The 18,585-nt window shown below is 44.0% G+C and overlaps 1 protein-coding gene across 1 annotated transcript in view; it reads left to right on the top strand.

Moving 5' to 3' along the window:
- Positions 1–306: 306 nt before the first annotated feature.
- Positions 307–18,585, top strand: part of LOC120046835 (heparan sulfate glucosamine 3-O-sulfotransferase 3B1-like) — a 49,546-nt gene continuing 31,267 nt past the window's right edge. The window contains exon 1 of the mRNA XM_038992382.1: positions 307–1,194. Coding sequence (XP_038848310.1) covers positions 686–1,194 — 509 coding nt within the window. The 5' untranslated portion in view covers positions 307–685. The remainder of the gene's footprint in view (positions 1,195–18,585) is intronic.

The raw sequence follows: 18,585 nt of genomic DNA, 5'->3' as shown, positions 1-18,585 counted from the left end.
GGATGATCAACTCGGGGCTCAATGCGTTCTCTGGAAAATAATGCAACTCCTTGGAAGGTCCGTTCCACGTCGTTCATTGTTTTCCATAGAACGCTTAGCCGCTCGTTGACTATCCCTTACTTAATGATCTCAACGAGGATCCCACGCGAGCGCCCTCCCACAATCTCCTGTGATAGGTCAGTTTAGCTTGCTAATTAGCTTGCCTGCGTCAATTGGCCATGGTGATTGTCAATCAAAAGTACCGGTACGCCCCCTCGCGCTGTAAATGTCTAGTCCTCCGAGGAAGCCCTCAAATTTACAGTTTGAAGAAAGGTTTGGCGACGGGGGTGCTTGTGGAGAGAGACGGCTGGGGCTTGGAGTAGCACCACTGAAGCGCACCAGTCGTTCCTATCAATTTCCGAATTATTTCCCGTGGCTCTGGTGAATAACAATTATAGCATGCAAAGACTTTGCACTCGTGGATACATCATCCGCTTTAGATTATTTGCTTGGTTTGTTATTTTTTTTCATTTTAGGTGAATGGCGAGGATACTTGAGGTACAATCGAGAGTGAGTGGTTTTGGCAATATGTGTTGCTGCAATATGGTATGCAACCTAAAGGCTTATGGAATATAGCTAGATTTCTCACAATCTGTATGCGTTCTCATTCAGCCCGGTTAAAAATAAATTATTTTTGCTCGGCATCATGTTTTTACTCTGGGTATATATGCTTTACTCCTGCGTGGGCTACTGTGCCCCCATGCCAAGTTTGGTCGTGGACAATAACCGGAGAAAGGAGACTGGCACGGGGTCCGTGGTCGGTAAAAGGACCGAGAATAACGCCAGAGCGGACCTCGTGTCCAGACTACTCCCTAGACTCCCACCCTGGGTGGATATAGAATCCGATTACGACGAACCATCCGTCCGGACCTCCTCCAGAGACCTGCTCAATAAAGAGATAGACGCGTACAGAGGTGTTGAGGACAGGGGTGAGATGAGGGGTGAGGGGCAGAGAGCTCCTGAACCCGGTGCGATGTCAAGTTTCTCCAACGACTTGGGGAGCAAGAAACTGCCGCAGGCGATCATCATCGGGGTAAAGAAAGGAGGGACGCGCGCGCTGCTCGAGTTCCTCCGCGTGCATCCAGACATCAGAGCGGTGGGAGCCGAGCCGCACTTCTTCGACCGCAACTACGAGAACGGACTGGAGTGGTACAGGTAAATGAATCAACCTTGTATGCTCTCACGTTCGATGTGCATTAAAGATAGGCTATCAGACGTACATCAATGATTCCCATAGCTCAACCAGCGCTATACAAGAAACGGTGAGGGAATAGGCATGACAGTCATAGCTATCCATCCAGTTATTAGAGCTCAGCTTCCAATAGTTGTCCATAGCAGCCTATTGCTTTTCGTTTCGTTGCCTATATCTTCCACAAACAACATATTGGATTGAAACTGTGAAGGGTTTCTTCGCATTAAAACATTCGAATATCGACTTAGAATGGTATAGTTGACAATGTATTTAAATCACAGGAGAAGTTTGATTATCCTATTTATTACAAAGTTATAATCATTATATAATTAAACAATGCATGTAAAGGATTCGATAGCATAATTCAGGCGATTTATGTCTGTGCGTTTTTACAATACGATTTGTATTAATAATGTATCAAATAGAACTAAATATGTCCCAAAACTCAATTCAGTTAGCTCCATAATGCACACTAATAGGCCTTGATCATATCTTAATCTCTATTTGCCACATAAATGTATTCTAAATAAATGTTTATGGATAATGTCAGTGACCATATTTGGGCCGATAGAATATCTTTATAAGATACAGTTATTTACTATTATTTCAATCGATGTTTTGTTCTGTATATTTGTTAGTAGGGTGCTTTCCAAAATCCAAGCAGTCTTGGCATCAACGTGGACATATGATCATCCAGTATCCAAACCTGAGTAAAACTGTAGGGTCATTGGATAGCATTAGTGAGAACAAATTCATATTTTTCGTATTCATCTTTCACCATGTTCCGGTAGTAGGCTAGACTATGCCTGAATAATGAATCAATGCACCGTCACGGTCACATAGGCTAAGCTATGGGCTGTGCGGTTTCCACGTTGTGCAGTGGTCTCTATTGGACACAGTGCAACATTGCAAGTTAACGGGTTACTTTTCAGCGCTGTTGAGGTGAGTTTAACCTTTGAATATAAATAAATAATTGGAATGAATACAAGCTAGTTATACATGCGTTTCTTATACTACAACGCTGAAAAGGTTAGGCAATGTGCAAGTTGTGGTCTGATGTGGAAATGTAATTAATTCAAGATCGAGAAAGTATAGGCCTAATGTATTTGAAGTAAGATGTGCTTGATTACTTTAATTATTATTATTTATTTTTATATTTACACATTTCAATGTAAATAAATATGCAATGTCAGACTGTACTTATTATTTTAGTTAGTCCTATTTGAGTTTGAAGAAATTATGTTAATCTTAAATAAATTCTAAACTAAGCGGATTTGTCCTAGCTCTCTCCTTCAATAGAACTACATAATACATGCTCTCGAATGGAACAGTAATTACTCTACAACACAATAGCACTGAGCTTCTCTGAGAACATCAATCAAACAAAAATTATTCAAACGTGTTTTAAGATGGTAGCTATACCTTTACACCAGCCATTTACATTTGAACAGACAATGAGTGGGAGGAGGCCTAATATACTAGGCTAAGTAGGCTACTGTAGTATAAAGAATAAAACATTTTTGCCAGAATTAATTAAATAATAAATTAATACAAAATCCCACCAACAGTATGAGCGCTATTCTTGATCAATATTTGGAAATACATGACCCACCCTGTCCCTCCCCTCCTATATTCTTCATGCATAATTAAACATTATAAACAACGTGCAGAGCCAGTGTGACTTCTAACAGAAATAATGAGGACTCTACCTCGCGTTGCATTCTCTTGACTCGACCTACAAAAGAACCAGGGCCTACTCAGTTGATGGCGCTGGGTTTAGTAATATAATTTAGACGTGTTTTTAAACAGGCCACTATAGTCAACGACGACTCGGCAATTGCAACTCATATCCAATCAATATGAGTGGAATATTATGTAGCCTAATCATCTTACCTAATTAAATTAGTCAAAGCAACACTTTAAAATAATTAAGTTAATGGATGAAATGTGTGAATTGTTTATTTAAGTGAAACATAGCCGAAAGAAACTTGAAGGTCTTTGCAGCAAAATCCGAGAGCATAGTGGATGGTTTCCTTCTCGCCTTAACCCCGGGGACATTGTTATAGCTTAGGGAGAGTTTCTTCCTCTCTTTTCCCTGGACGCGGAGCAGAACTAATAGCTTATCTGACAAGTTGATAAAAACACTTCTGGATTGCATGCCCCTCTGAATAACCGGATTTGGTGCAGTGTGGTGTGAAGAGCCGGGCTGTTAAATATGCGAGGTGGTTGAGAGCCCAAACTAAAGTAAAGCAACTAAATGAAAGAAAAAGCGGCATGAGAAATCTGGGTGTTTAGAGGGGGTGACGGGCTATATGGATTTGATTTAAAATAAACATACTTTCTGCCGCCCAATTTATTATTCATGGTGGGATCCAACTTGAGCTTTTGAATTTGCATTGATAGACATAGCTTACAAGTAGGCTTTATTAAACTGTGCACACTTTGGCTGAAATACGTTATCCAAATGGTGCTAGTTGTATCATTTTATTTACATTGTCCAATAACCCAATCTCCTCGTCACAATTGCATCATTTTAGAAAGAACATCCACGGCTAATAGGGAACATTGAACAGTTTGTGATAACGGTAATGTGGAAAAAGGCTAAGGTGTATTATTTTGGGTTGGTGTTGCGGGTGTGTTCGTAAATTCAATCTGGAGTGCCAGAGTACGCTCAGACTGCGCTCTGGGTGTTCATAAATTCAGAGCGTTGGCGACTTTAACTGTGCTGCTGGCAACAATTTAATGACGCTTTTTTGCCGACGTTTACTGGTAATATTCAACGGGTGTTGAGCGTTCGTAAATTCATCAGTTATTCTGGTCTCGGAACACTCGTACGAGAGTGCTCTGAAGTCAGGGTAGATAACTAGAGGGAATTTACTAACGCACCCTAAATTAGAGGGGCAATGTCATAAACCCTCAAAGTTCCAGAATGGAATGAAATTGGCAGCCACATTGGTCAGGGAGAAATCAAAACCAGTTTGATTGAAATGAATGGCAGTAGAGACATAATCCTGACTTTTCTTAAGCAGGAAAATAAAAGAAAGTCATGGGATATATTCGACATTGTGTAATAGAATTATTGTCAACGTAAAATATTGTCACGAAGTTATAAATACAGTTTATACAGGTTTTATACACATTTTCTGTATGAATAGCCTCTGAAATATATGTAAACAGACCATAAATGTCAACATTTTGTTTTCTTGGAAAGTGTGATTTCTTTTATGATACAGTATCAGTAGTTGTTGCATTTACAAGTTGTCTCAGTCCTATCATCAACTGATTTCGGCCAGTGTACGGCTGTGGTTTGACTGCATTGTTTGAATGGAATGTTGGCATATTGGCAGCTAATTTGAAAAATGTATGTAATCATTCCTCTAAAACTGGCTGGCTAGCTAGCTCACAAACATACAGTGCAGATCAATTCTACACTATCTTATCACAGGACTGGCAAACCATGGTTGACCAACTCCCTGACCAAAATGGCTGACCTTTATCCCATCATAAGAAGGTTCATGGCCATTCTAGTATTCTAATTCTATGGTTGCAACCCTCTCTCTGACTGCTGTTTACAGAGAAAATATGACGCTGGCTGGGCACCAACAGATAAAATAAACACAAATGCACCTACGTTTTATCTGGGCTCCTGGCTGTGTTTTATCTGGGCCCCTGGCTGTGTTTTATCTGGTGCCCTGGCTGTGTTTTATCTGGGCCCCTGGCTGTGTTTTATCGGAGCTCCTGGCTGTGTTTTATCGGAGCTCCTGGCTGTGTTTTATCGGAGCTCCTGGCTGTGTTTTATCTGGGCCCCTGGCTGTGTTTTATCTGGTGCCCTGAATGTGTTTTATCTGGGCCCCTGGCTGTGTTTTATCGGAGCTCCTGGCTGTGTTTTATCGGAGCTCCTGGCTGTGTTTTATCTGGGCTCCTGGCTGTGTTTTATCGGAGCTCCTGGCTGTGTTTTATCTGGGCTCCTGGCTGTGTTTTATCTGGGCTCCTGGCTGTGTTTTATCTGGGCTCCTGGCTGTGTTTTATCGGAGCTCCTGGCTCTGTTTTATCTGGGCTCCTGGCTGTGTTTTATCTGGGCTCCTGGCTGTGTTTTATCTGGGCTCCTGGCTGTGTTTTATCTGGGCTCCTGGCTGTGTTTTATCGGAGCTCCTGGCTGTGTTTTATCTGGTCTCCTGGCTGTGTTTTATCTGGGCTCCTGGCTGTGTTTTATCGGAGCTCCTGGCTGTGTTTTATCTGGGCTCCTGGCTGTATTTTATCTGGGCTCCTGGCTGTGTTTTATCTGGGCTCCTGGCTGTGTTTTATCTGGGCTCCTGGCTGTGTTTTATCGGAGCTCCTGGCTGTGTTTTATCTGGGCTCCTGACTGTGTTTTATCTGGGCTCCTGGCTGTGTTTTATCTGGGCTCCTGGCTGTGTTTTATCTGGGCTCCTGGCTGTGTTTTATCTGGGCTCCTGGATGTGGTTTGGCTGGGCTCCTGGCTGTGTTTTATCTGGGCTCCTGGCTGTGTTTTATCTGGGCTCCTGGTTGTGTTTTATCTGGGCTCCTGGCTGTGTTTTATCTGGGCTCCTGGCTGTGTTTTATCTGGGCTCCTGGCTGTGTTTTATCTGGGCTCCTGGCTGTGTTTTATCGGAGCTCCTGGCTGTGTTTTATCTGGGCTCCTGGCTTTGTTTTATCTGGGCTCCTGGCTGTGTTTTATCTGGGCTCCTGGCTGTGTTTTATCGGAGCTCCTGGCTGTGTTTTATCTGGGCTCCTGGCTGTATTTTATCTGGGCTCCTGGCTGTGTTTTATCTGGGCTCCTGGCTGTGTTTTATCTGGGCTCCTGGCTGTGTTTTATCGGAGCTCCTGGCTGTGTTTTATCTGGGCTCCTGACTGTGTTTTATCTGGGCTCCTGGCTGTGTTTTATCTGGGCTCCTGGCTGTGTTTTATCTGGGCTCCTGGCTGTGTTTTATCTGGGCTCCTGGATGTGGTTTGGCTGGGCTCCTGGCTGTGGTTTATCTGGGCCCATAAACCCCTATCTGTTTCTATCTCTTTAGGCTTATCATTTGATGGGACAATGGTAACACAGTTAGATCTGTGGTCAAATTGTTGTTTAGTACATACACACACTTGTTCAGCTAACCTTGTGGGGACACACAATTCAGTCCCATTCAAAATCCTATTTTCCCTAACCTCTAACCCTAACCTGTACTCTTACCCTAATCTTAACCCAAAAACCTAACCTTAACCCTAAACCTAACCCTAGCTCCTAACCCTAAAACTAACCCTAGCTCCTAACCCTAACCCGTACTCTTACCCTAAACCTAACCCTAGCTCCTAACCCTTAACATAATTCTAACCCCCCCCAAAAATTTGAACCTTAAACCTAAACCCCTAGAAATAGCTTTTGATCTCGTGGGGACTAACAAAATGTCCCCAGTTGGTCAAATTTTTGTTAGTTTACTATTCTTGTGGAGACTTCTGGTCCCCACAAGAATAGTTAAACACATCCACACACAAACACACACACACACACACACACACACACACACACACACACACACACACACACACACACACACACACACACACACACACACACACACACACACACACACACACACACTCTGTTCAACTGACTGAAATGTTAAGCTGAGCTTTTCGATCTAACCCAGTTTGTCAGAAAGCATCTCATGTTTTTAGTATGCTGTAGTGACTCCTCTCATGCAATCACAGATGTCTATATCTGGGCACCGGTTTCTTTTTTTCTTCAAGGAGAAGATTAACGAAAGAGATGTGTGGGTCATTTATAAAGGGATGTGTAATGCCATGATGTTCATTTGCCTTCCACTGTTCTTCTCTGGCTAGTTTGCACCATCTTTGTCTCTGTGAGCCCATGGACACCTAAATTTAACCTTGGAATACCTCCAACTAGAGAGAGAGAGAGATTTTCTCAGTGTTATACTTTTTAGAACACAACATGGATCCCTATGTGTTCTACCCATAGAGATCCTATTCAATTAGTATTCTAATTCTATGGTTCTACCTCCTGGAACTGAACCTGGATGTAGATTTATTAGTTCTAGAGGTACTGTTAGGTCCATTCAGTTGGACTGTTTTCATTAGCTGCTCACAATTCATTCTTCACACTTTTCACTCTCTATTTCCTACCTTTTTACTGTTTCTTCTGTCATGGCAAAGTTTTTGTTTCCTCATCCAAATGACATGTATATTTTATATACAACTTAGTCTACATTTGTCAAGTTGATTATGACAGTTGGTGGTATGTGGTGCTTCTCTTTCCGTGTTCACATTCCATACAGATGTATTGATCATAAAGGGGCTTTGATTTATAATTACTGGTTCTGTGGTTTGCTAACGTGTCGTGGGCTTTCATCTTAGCTGCCTGTCAGCTCTATGCAGTGCTGTACTGTGCTCTTTCACGGCTCCTCCCAAAAAGTGTTTTTATGATTTAACAAGTAGTTCTGAACACTTATAGCCACAAGGCTCCTTCTAACTTTCAAGCTCTAGATATGGAATCTGTCACTCTTGTGTGAATAACTGAGGAAAGATCAATCTGTACTTCTGCATAATATCCCCAGCCTCTGCCTATAAGAAAGAGAATAGTTGAGCTTAGTCTGAACAAAAGTTTATATTGAGTTTCTGGCATTCAAACTTTGTCTTGAAAAAAAAATGGATTCTTCCCTGATTTGGAGCTCTTGGGGAATGTGCAACGTTCCTTTTTTGACCGTTACTGTCTGTGGTTAATGAGTGTCCTTATGATACTTGTAAACTGTCACGTTTCTTATTATACATTAGGGAATGAGGGCTGTTTGAACCTTTCTGGAACCTGTATACTCAGAACAATGACACCACCGTGGAGAGCTGAGGTGGTGTAAACATCTATATAATGGCCCTGCATTACAAAATGGCCCTTAGTTCACCATTATATGTAAGTTATTTTTTTATTTTATTTAACCAGGTAGGCCAGTTGAGAATAAATTCTCATTTACAACTGCAACCTGGCCAAGATAAAGCAAAGCAGTGCGACAAAAACAACAACACAGAGTTACACATAAACAAATGTACAGTCAATAACACAATAGAAAAATCTATGTACAGTGTGTGCAAATGTAGAAGAGTAGGGAGGTAAGGCAATAAATAGGCCATGGAGGCGAATTACAATTTAGCATTAACACTGGAGTGATAGATGTGCAGATGATGATGTGCAAGTAGAGATACTGGGGTGCAAAAGAGCAAGATGATAAAAAACAGTATGGGGATGAGGTAGTTGGGTGTGCTATTTACAGATTGGCTGTGTACAGGTACAGTGATCGGTAAGCTGCTCTGACAGCTGATGCTTAAAGTTAGAGATGGAGATATAAGATTTTTGCAATTCGTTCCAGTCAATGGCAGCAGAGAACTGGAAGGAAAGGCAGCCAGAGGAAGTGTTGGCTTTGGGGATGACGAGTGAAATATACCTGCTGGAGCGTGTGCTACGGATGGGTGTTGCTATGATGACCAGTGAGCTGAGATAAGGCGGGGCTTTACCTAGCAAAGACTTATAATTGACCTGGAGCCAGTGGGTTTGGCGACGAATTTGTGGCGAAGGCCAGCCAACGAGAGCATACAGGTCGCAGTGGTGGGTAGTATATGGGGCTTTGGTGACAAAACGGATGGCACTGTGATAGACTGCATACAGTTTGCTGAGTAGAGTGTTGGAGGCTTATTTGTAAATAACAACGCTGAAGTCAAGGATCGGTAGGATGGTCATTTTTACGAGGGTGTTTGGCAGCATGAGTGAAGGAGGCTTTGTTGCGAAGTAGGAAGCCCATTCTAGATTTAATTTTGGATTGGATATGCTTAATGTGAGTCTGGAAGGAGAGTTTACAGTCTAACCAGACACCTAGGTATTTGTAGTTGTCCACATATTCTAAGTCAGAACCGTCCAGAGTAGTGATGCTAGTCGGGCGGGAGGGTGCGGGCAGCAATCGATTGACGAGTTTGCACTAAGTTTTACTTGCATTTAAAAGCAGTTGGAGGCCTCAGAAGGAGTGTTGTAGTAATGCCATTCCCATATGGAGATTACAATCCATTCATGTGATGTATTAAATAAATATACATAACTCAGAAATAACTCATAATCGATCATTGAAACGTGGATAGGCTTTCTCAGCCATGCCAAGTTAATCTGGCTGCTGTTTTGTTTGCAGTGGTTGATCAAAGGTTATGCTTCAGTCTTCTGTTGAAGGACTAGTTGGACTGAAAGGGCGCCATCCCTGAGTGGGGTGTCTTTTTGGGCCGTTGAACCTTTGTTTCCCTCCACCCCGTGATAAAGAACCAAAGAAGTAAACACTTAATGGCAGCTAGCTTTGGTTAGCTAGTTAGGGCCTGCTTTGAAACTTCACCACAACAAAGGGACAAGTGGAGCATTCTTCTAAAGGGGCCTTTATAGTGGAAGAACCCAGTTATGCTATCAAACTGGAGATGGTTGCGGAAGTCGGTGAGTTGATAGTTATCTATGGGCCGTCCTGCCCCCTGCTTCCAGAGACCAGACAGGGGCTCATGTCCGTATCAAGGACAGTTCTGGTTGGATGTCTCTTCTTTATCTCTTCACCACAGGAGCACTCCTGTTTACATGTAGGTGACCCAACACACACTGTCCTCTCCACTGACCTCTCCCTACTCTCTCTGGCAGGCAGAATGGCAGAAAGACTTCTCCCTACTCTCGCTGGCAGGCAGAATGGCAGAAAGACTTCTCCCTACTCTCTCTGGCAGGCAGAATGGCAGAAAGACTTCTCCCTACTCTCGCTGGCAGGCAGAATGGCAGAAAGATATCTCCCTACTCTCTCTGGCAGGCAGAATGGCAGAAAGACTTCTCCCTACTCTCTCTGGCAGGGAAAATGGCAGAAAGATTTCTCCCTACTCTCTCTGGCAGGCAGAATGGCAGAAAGACCTCTCCCTACTCTCTCTGGCAGGCAGAATGGCAGAAAGACTTCTCCCTACCCTCTCTGGCAGGCAGAATGGCAGAAAGACCTCTCCCTTTTCTCTCTGGCAGGCAGAATGGCAGGAATACCTCTCCCTTTTCTCTCTGGCAGGCAGAATGGCAGAAAGACCTCTCCCTTTTCTCTCTGGCAGGCAGAATGGCAGGAAGCCCTCTCCCTTTTCTCTCTGACAGGCAGAATGGCAGGAATACCTCTCCCTTTTCTCTCTGACAGGCAGAATGGCAGGAATACCTCTCCCTTTTCTCTCTGACAGGCAGAATGACAGGAATACCTCTCCCTTTTCTATTTGGCAGGCAGAATGGCAGAAAGACCTCTCCCTTTTCTCTCTGGCAGGCAGAATGGAAGAAAGACCTCTCCCTTTTCTCTCTGGCAGGCAGAATGGCAGAGGAACCTCTCCCTTTTCTCTCTGGCAGGCAGAATGGCAGAGGGACCTCTCCCTTTTCTCTCTGGCAGGCAGAATGGCAGAAAGACCTCTCCCTTTTCTCACTGGCAGGCAGAATGGCAGGAATACCTCTCCCTTTTCTATTTGGCAGGCAGAATGGCAGTAATACCTCTCCCTTTTATCTCTGGCAGGCAGAATGGCAGGAATACCTCTCCCTTTTCTCTCTGGCAGGCAGAATGGAAGAAAGACCTCTCCCTTTTCTCTCTGGCAGGCAGAATGGCAGAGGGACCTCTCCCTTTTCTCTTTGGCAGGCAGAATAAAAGAAAGACCTCTGCCTCCTCACTGGCTGGCAGAATGGCAGAAAGACCTCTCCATTTTCTCTCTGGCAGGCAGAATGGAAGAAAGACCTCTCCCTTTTCTCTCAGGCAAGCAGAATGGCAGGAATACCTCTCCCTTTTCTCTTTGGCAGGCAGCATGGCAGAAAGACCTCTCCCTTTTCGCTCTGGCAGGCAGAATGGCAGAAAGACCTCTCTATTTTTGCTCTGGCAGGCAGAATGGCAGAAAGACCTCTCCCTTTTCTCTCTGGCAGGCAGAATGGCAGAGGGACCTCTCCCTTTTCTCACTGGCAGGCAGATTGGCAGAAAGACATCTCCCTTTTCTCTCTGGCAAGCAGAATGGCAGGAATACCTCTCCCTTTTCTCTTTGGCAGGTAGAAATAAAGAAAGACCTCTTCCTCCTCACTGGCAGGCAGAATGGCAGAAAGACCTCTCCCTTTTCTCTCTGGCAAGCAGAATGGCAGGAATACCTCTCCCTTTTCTCTTTGGCAGGCAGAATAAAAGAAAGACCTCTTCCTCCTCACTGGCTGGCAGAATGGCAGAAAGACCTCTCCATTTTCTCTCTGGCAGGCAGAATGGAAGAAAGACCTCTCCCTTTTCTCTCTGGCAAGCAGAATGGCAGGAATACCTCTCCCTTTTCTCTTTGGCAGGCAGCATGGCAGAAAGACCTCTCCCTTTTCGCTCTGGCAGGCAGAATGGCAGAAATACCTCTCCCTTTTCTCTCTGGCAGGCAGAATGGCAGGAATACCTCTCCCTTTTCCCTCTGGCAGGCAGAATGGCAGAAATCCTTCTCCGTTTTCTCTCTGGCAGGCAGCATGGCAGAAAGACCTCTCCCTTTTCACTCTGGCAGGCAGAATGGCAGAAAGACCACTCCCTTTTCTCTCTGGCAGGCAGAATGGCAGGAATAACTCTCCCTTTTCCCTCTGGCAGGCAGAATGGCAGAAATCCTTCTCCGTTTTCTCTCTGGCAGCCAGAATGGCAGAAAGACCTCTCCCTTTTCTATTTGTCAGGCAGAATGGTAGAAAGACCTCTATCTTTTCTCTCTGGTAGGCAGATTGGCAGAAAGACCTCTCCTTCTTCACGGGCAGGCAGAATGGCAGAAAGACCTCTCCCTCCTCTCACTGGCAGGCGGAATGGCAGAAAGACCTCTTCCTCCTCACTGGCAGGCAGAATGGCAGAAAGACCTCTCCATTTTCTCTCTGGCAGGCAGAATGGCAGAAAGGCCACCTGGTTTTAATGCCATGCTGGCAAAGTTTAAACTAATATGATCGAACACGAAAGTCTGGAAGGAATGTGAGTGTTGTCCAAAAGAATAGAAACATTCTCAAATGGAGAATGATGGAGTCAGTCAACCAGTTTTTAAGTCTTCTCCTGTGACGAGGAAAGGCTTTGAGACGCAGCTGTGAAACACTATAATTTTCTTCTCCAGTCAAAAGAATGGTCAACACACACAGATAGACACCAAACACACACAGATGACACAAAGCCTTGTCCCTGGGTCCTTAGGGAGTAGTGTGTATTGATTAGTCTGGCCTGATTGTAGGTGAAGCGTGTAGAAGGGTTAGATGGGTTAAGGGCCTTTGACTGGAAGCCAGTATGGCTGCTGCTGACTGACAGGCTCTATGTGCTTGACCATCTGCAGAGCAGGAAAATGCTGCTGAACCCTACAGGGCTGCTGGACCCTACAGGGCTGCTGGACCTTACTGGTCCCATTGGGTATTCCAAACCTTTTCACTCCCCCAGTTCACCCTGGGAAATATGGTTAGTTACGTTGATTTACAGACTAACCCGCTGAGTATCCACCATCAACACAGGAAAACATGATTTGTTATGTCGATATACAAACTAACCTGCTGAATTAAGGAACCTGACTTTCCATCTGTGAGACAGGAAATGTATTCACTGTAAGGGATTTGTCTGATGAGGTAGCTGAAATATTCCTTGAAACCGCAAACTGGAAACGGCTGCTATTACGTTGTAGTTAGAGCTAGAGAGGAATGTTTACTCTGCGACGGTCTGATACTTTGACGCTCTGATGGCTTCCTGTATCCTACATCCTGGCCTTCCCTCCCTCCACAGCTCCCCTCCTCAGGGGCCAACATGGCCGACCAGCCAACCGTACCGCTGACAGCAGGTTGACATCCTCTCCTCAAAGAGCAAGAGCCGCAAACATAAAAACAAGTAGCTCGAAACCATTCCTCAGTGTTGGGTAAACTTCCCCAGTGGTCCCAAATGAGAGCGGATTATTTTCTTTGTGGTCAGGCTTCAAACCTCAACCCTGACTGCCCCCCCCCCCCCCCATTCTCCCCTCCACCCCAAAATAACCCATCCTCTCTTTTCAGAATCTCCTTTCTCCATTCTCCAGCTGTGCACTCCGTCTATTGGCAAATAAGAATAGTGTCACATGTTGTGCTCTGTCCGCCCGATCCTGGGCGGGTCTCCCTGCAGGCCTCAATGACCCAGAGAGCCCTTTGGTCAGCACAGAAGGGGAGAAGAGGCCCTCGCTCCCCCTGCCTAAGCCGGCATGGCCCTACTGAATGGAGGCTAGAATAGGCGTGGAGGAGGGGGCTGGATGCTGGAGGAAGGCAGCTTTGAGCTTTCATCCCCAAATTACCACCGGCTAATTGTGAAAGGGGTGACCTGGGGAGAGGGGAGTGGCAGCTAGCTAGTGCAGCACTGCGGTGGCCTGGTGGCCCATGTGAGAGCCTATTGAGGACTGACCACAACATTGGGAAGAAGATGGCCGCCACAGGCAGGAACCTCCTGCTGGAACTATGGATAAAGGACACTGAGCCTGACAGGAACTCAGTGTCGCATGCACGCACGCACTCAAACACACACACAGCAAATAACGTTTTAAAAACTCTGGCTATTGTTTGCGCTCATTCATTCACTCTGGATGAGGAGAGCAGACACTTGTTTGTCTGTCTGTTTCTTGAGAAATGATTTATGTATTCCCCCCGGGACTGGAGTCAAAGCTAGATGAGGGAGGCAAGGATGAAAAGGGAGAAGAATAAATAATCGAAGAAGAAGAAGATGATAAGCTATGGTCTTCTGAGGTAGTGATGTTCTTCCCCCCTCTCTCTCTTTGAACAGACCCTCCCTCTGTGGTGTTGGTGAATTGGGCAGTATTTAACGAGGTGATTCTTTGGATGTGGGAACACATGTCAGAGCAATATCAGACCTCCCTCCTGAGTTAATGGTCATTCATTGCTGCTAAATAAACACTGTTTGGCACATTAAACAGAGCCCAGGGGCTTGGAGTTAGAGAGAAAAACACATAAGCTTTCCTATATGCTTTGTTATTCATTAGCCTCTTTCTTACACAGCTTTCCTTCCAACACCATGGTCAGTCAGTGTTCTGTTGGCTTTGCTCCCCCGGATATGAAGAGACGAGAGTGGTAGGTGAGAAAGGGGTGGGCGTGGAGGAGGAGAGGAAGGAGATGACAGTAAACCTGTAAACCTCGACTTGTCCCAGGTATTAAGTCCCAGAGGTAACCATTAGGGTGTGGTTGAGTATTGGCAGGGAATGAGGATGGGGTAGGGGCTGGGGCTGTGAGAGGGAAAGTGAGAGTTAAGTAGCAGGGACTAGGATGTGTTCTATTTACCCTCGGCCATAAAAGAGCACACCTCTTTAGGAGCTCTGCGTGATTTCTCTCTCTCTCTTGGTCTCTCTCAATTCAATTCAAGGGGCTTTATTGGCATGGGAAACATATATTTACATTGCCAAAGCAAGTGAAATAGATAATAAACAAAAGTGAAATAAACAATAAAAAATTAACAGTAAACACTACACTCACAAAAATAGCAAATATTAGAGACATTTCAAATGTCATTATGTCTATATGCAGTGTTGTAATCATGTGCACATATTTAAAGTACAAAAGGGAAAATTAATACAAATAAATATAGGTTTTTATTTACAATGGTGTTTGTTCTTCACTGGTTGCCCTTGTCTTGTGGCAACAGGTCACACATCTTGCTGCTGTGATGGCACACTGTTGTATTTCATCCAATCGATATGGGAGTTTATCAAAATTTGATTTGTTTTCAAATTCTTTGTGGGTCTGTGTAATCTGAGGGAAATATGTGTCTCTAACATTGTCAAATATTTGGCAGGAGTTTAGGATGTGCAGCTTAGTTTCCACATTTTATGGCGGCCTTTCTCAATAACAAGGCTATGCTCACTGAGTCTGTACATAGTCAAAGCTTTCCTTAAGTTTGGGTCAGTCACAGTGGTCAGGTATTCTGCCACTGGGTACTCTCTGTTTAGGGCCAAAGAGCATTCTAGTTTGCTCTGTTTTTTTCTAAATTCTTTCCAATGTGTCAAGTAATTATCTTTTTGTTTTCTCATGATTTGGTTGGGGCGAATTGTGTTGCTGTCTCTCTCTCGATAGTGAATGGGCCTCAGAGGAGAACAGTTCAGCTCCAAGGCAACCCAGCCAATCAAACCCAGGGGTTTCTCTCTCTCTCTCTCTCTCTCTCTCTCTCTCTCTCTCTCTCTCTCTCTCTCTCTCTCTCTCTCTCTCTCTCTCTCTCTCTCTCTCTCTCTCTCATATTGTCTCTATCTTCTGCTTTCTTTTATTTCCTGATCACAGCAATGGGTGGAGTTAGCATTCTTTCCCTGCACAGTTGTAAAGCTACACTATAGCGCTGGGTGTAGTTAGCATTCTTTCCCTGCGCAGTTGTAAAGCTACGCTATAGCACTGGGTGATGTTAGCATTATTCCCCTGCAAAGTTGTAAAGCTAGCTATAGCAGTTTTCCAAACGGAACATCTAACATAAAAAGTTCAGAAAAATAGTTTAAACTTGGACCATATTGAAAACCGATTCTGTTGAAAAACGTTTCTTAGCAAACGGAATGAAACAGGGATAAACATACCTGAATTTGTCCTATAGAAACTCACATTTGCAACTGTTGGATTAATGATTACACCCTTGATCAGCTAGATGCAGACAAGATTATGAAAAGAGTTATTGAAAATTCTCTCGACCTGTGCACCTACGTTGTACATTTTCATTCATAGGTTAGGTTGTAGCACCCTCATGATGGGTACAGGGAACATTTGAGTATCATGTAGTAGACTAAACCTATCGGTGTTACATTGAACTGGGGGAATGGAATATGAATGACAATCATCCAACATGCTGTAATTGTCAAGGGTCGATGTGCAGCAGGTGGGACGGAGTCAGGCGCAGGACATATTTTTACCAAGAAGGAGAGTCATGGAGTGCTGCATCAGATGACCTAGCCTCCACAATCCCCCGACCTCAACCAAATTGAGATGGTTTGGGATGAGTCGGACCGCAGCGTGAAGGAAAAGCAGCCAACAAGTGCTCAGCATATGTGGGAACTCGTTCAAGACTGTTGGAAAAGCATTCCAGGTGAAGCTGGTTGAGAGCATGCCAAGAGTGTGCAAAGTTGTCATCAAGGCAAAGGGTGACTATTCAAATAATCTCAAATAATCTCAAAAATAAAAAATATTTGTATTTGTTTAACACTTTTTTGGTTACTACATGATTCCATATGTGTTATTTCATCGTTTTGATGTCTTCACTATTATTCTGCAATGTAGAAAATAGTACAAATAAAGAAAAACTCTTGAATGAGTAGGTGTTCTAAAACTTTTGACCAGTAGTGTACACTAAACAAAAATATGAACGCAACATGTAAAGTGTTGGTCACATGTTTCATGAGCTAAAATAAGATGCCAGAAAATTTCCATACACACAAAAAGCTTATTTCTCTTTTACATCCACTTTAGTGAGCGTTTCCTTTGCCAAGATCATTTTACATTTAATTAATTTAGCAGACACTTATCGAGAACGACTGACTTGTTCCCCATTGGAATTGAACCCACAACCCTGCTATTGCAAGCACCATGATTTACCAACTGAGCCACACGGGACCACCTGACAGGTGTGGCATATCAAGAAGCTGATTAAACAGGTGCCCCTTGTGCTGGGGACAATAAAAGGCCACTCTAAAATAATCAAGTTTTGGTCACACAACACAATGCCATAGATGTCTCAAGTTTTGAGGGAGTGTGCAATTGGCATGCTGACTGTAAGAATGTCCACCAGAGCTGTTGCCAGAGAATTTAATATTAATTTCTCTCCCATAAGCCGCCTCCAGCGTTAGAGAATTTGGCAGTACATCCAACCAGCTTCACAAGCGCAGACCACATGTAACCATGCCAGCCCAGGACCTCCACATCCGGCTTCTTCACCTGCAGGATCGTCTGAGACCAGCCACCCAGACAGCTGATGCATGTGAGGAGTACTTCTGTCTGTAATAAAGCCTATTTTTGGGCAGAAACTAATTGTTATTGGCTGGTTCTGGCTCCCCAGTGTGTGGGCCTTTTCTTTTTTTCTAATGTCCCTGGGTTGCCGGTTTGCCTGCAAGGGGGTCACTGGGCAAGGAAAGGTTGAAGACCCCTGAGACACAGGACTGGACTAACTTTGTCTGGAATAGTTTGAGTTTCCTAAATAACTGTGAGAGAAAAAATAAACTATCATATAGTGAGAAAACAGGTTCTGGTTATCCTGTGGAACTGAGCACAGAAAACACAGCAAGACGTACGTGAGGTAAAAAGACAGTGAAGAAATACTGTATAACAGTTGAAAAGTCTTGTGAAAACAAACTCTAAAGTGTTCTGGCCAAGGTTCACATATTTTGTTGGCAGGACCCATTTCTCAAATGTCTTTTTCAAATCTCAGATTTTTTTTGTCTTTCTGGCATGGAGTGTGAGCAGATCATGTTTCGCTGCGAACCATGAGGCCCTCGCTAGAGACAGCGGAGGGCGAAAAGAAAACATTTGTCATCGTGCTGTCGACGGTTATCCGACATACAAATGAAATAATGAAACCCTGAAATCTCGCTCCATATTGGACATCAACGCTGGCCGATAACTGGAACTTGCAGCAGTTGGTTAACAACGTGTGCCCCGACCAGCTCACTATACTTAACTGCAATTTATCTTGTCTTCGGGATGCACTGAGATATCATAGCAGACATTATCTAGGCTATCATCCAAGACTGAGCTTTAGAACTGCCTGAGGATCCAAGAGCATAACAACACTGCTGTCATTATTCTCCTCACAAATGAGCAGTTTAATTGTCACTTGTGTTACTATTGCCACACAACACTAATTATATGTTACCCAGAGAGACAGCTTGTCTTGAGGAATTTCTACACCATTAACCCACACCACAGCTGTACTGTCTGGGAGTAATGGAGGAGAGACATGTCATGGTGAACACACAGACACAGACACACACACACACACACACACACACACACACACACACACACACACACACACACACACACACACACACACACACACACACATTAATATGGATCCCTGTACACTGACTGACAAGGAGGAAATCCCCTCGTTTTGTAGCTCACCTGCCTTTAAAAAGTACTCAGGCAGTTATGGATGTCAGCCAATTCAAACACGATGCAAAGTAGTGTGTGTGTATATATACGTGTGTGTGTACACTACCGGTACATTTTTTTAAACACCTACTCATTCAAGGGTTTTTCTTTATTTTTACTATTTTCTACATTGTAGAATAATAGTGAACATATCAAAACTATGAAATAACACATATGGAATCATTTTGTAATGAAAAAAGTGTTAAACAAA

The sequence above is a fragment of the Salvelinus namaycush genome, chromosome 4 (assembly GCF_016432855.1).
Source record: "Salvelinus namaycush isolate Seneca chromosome 4, SaNama_1.0, whole genome shotgun sequence".
NCBI lineage: Eukaryota > Metazoa > Chordata > Actinopteri > Salmoniformes > Salmonidae > Salvelinus > Salvelinus namaycush.
Note: the sequence above shows the minus strand (reverse complement) of the source record. Positions and strands in the feature narration are given on the sequence as shown.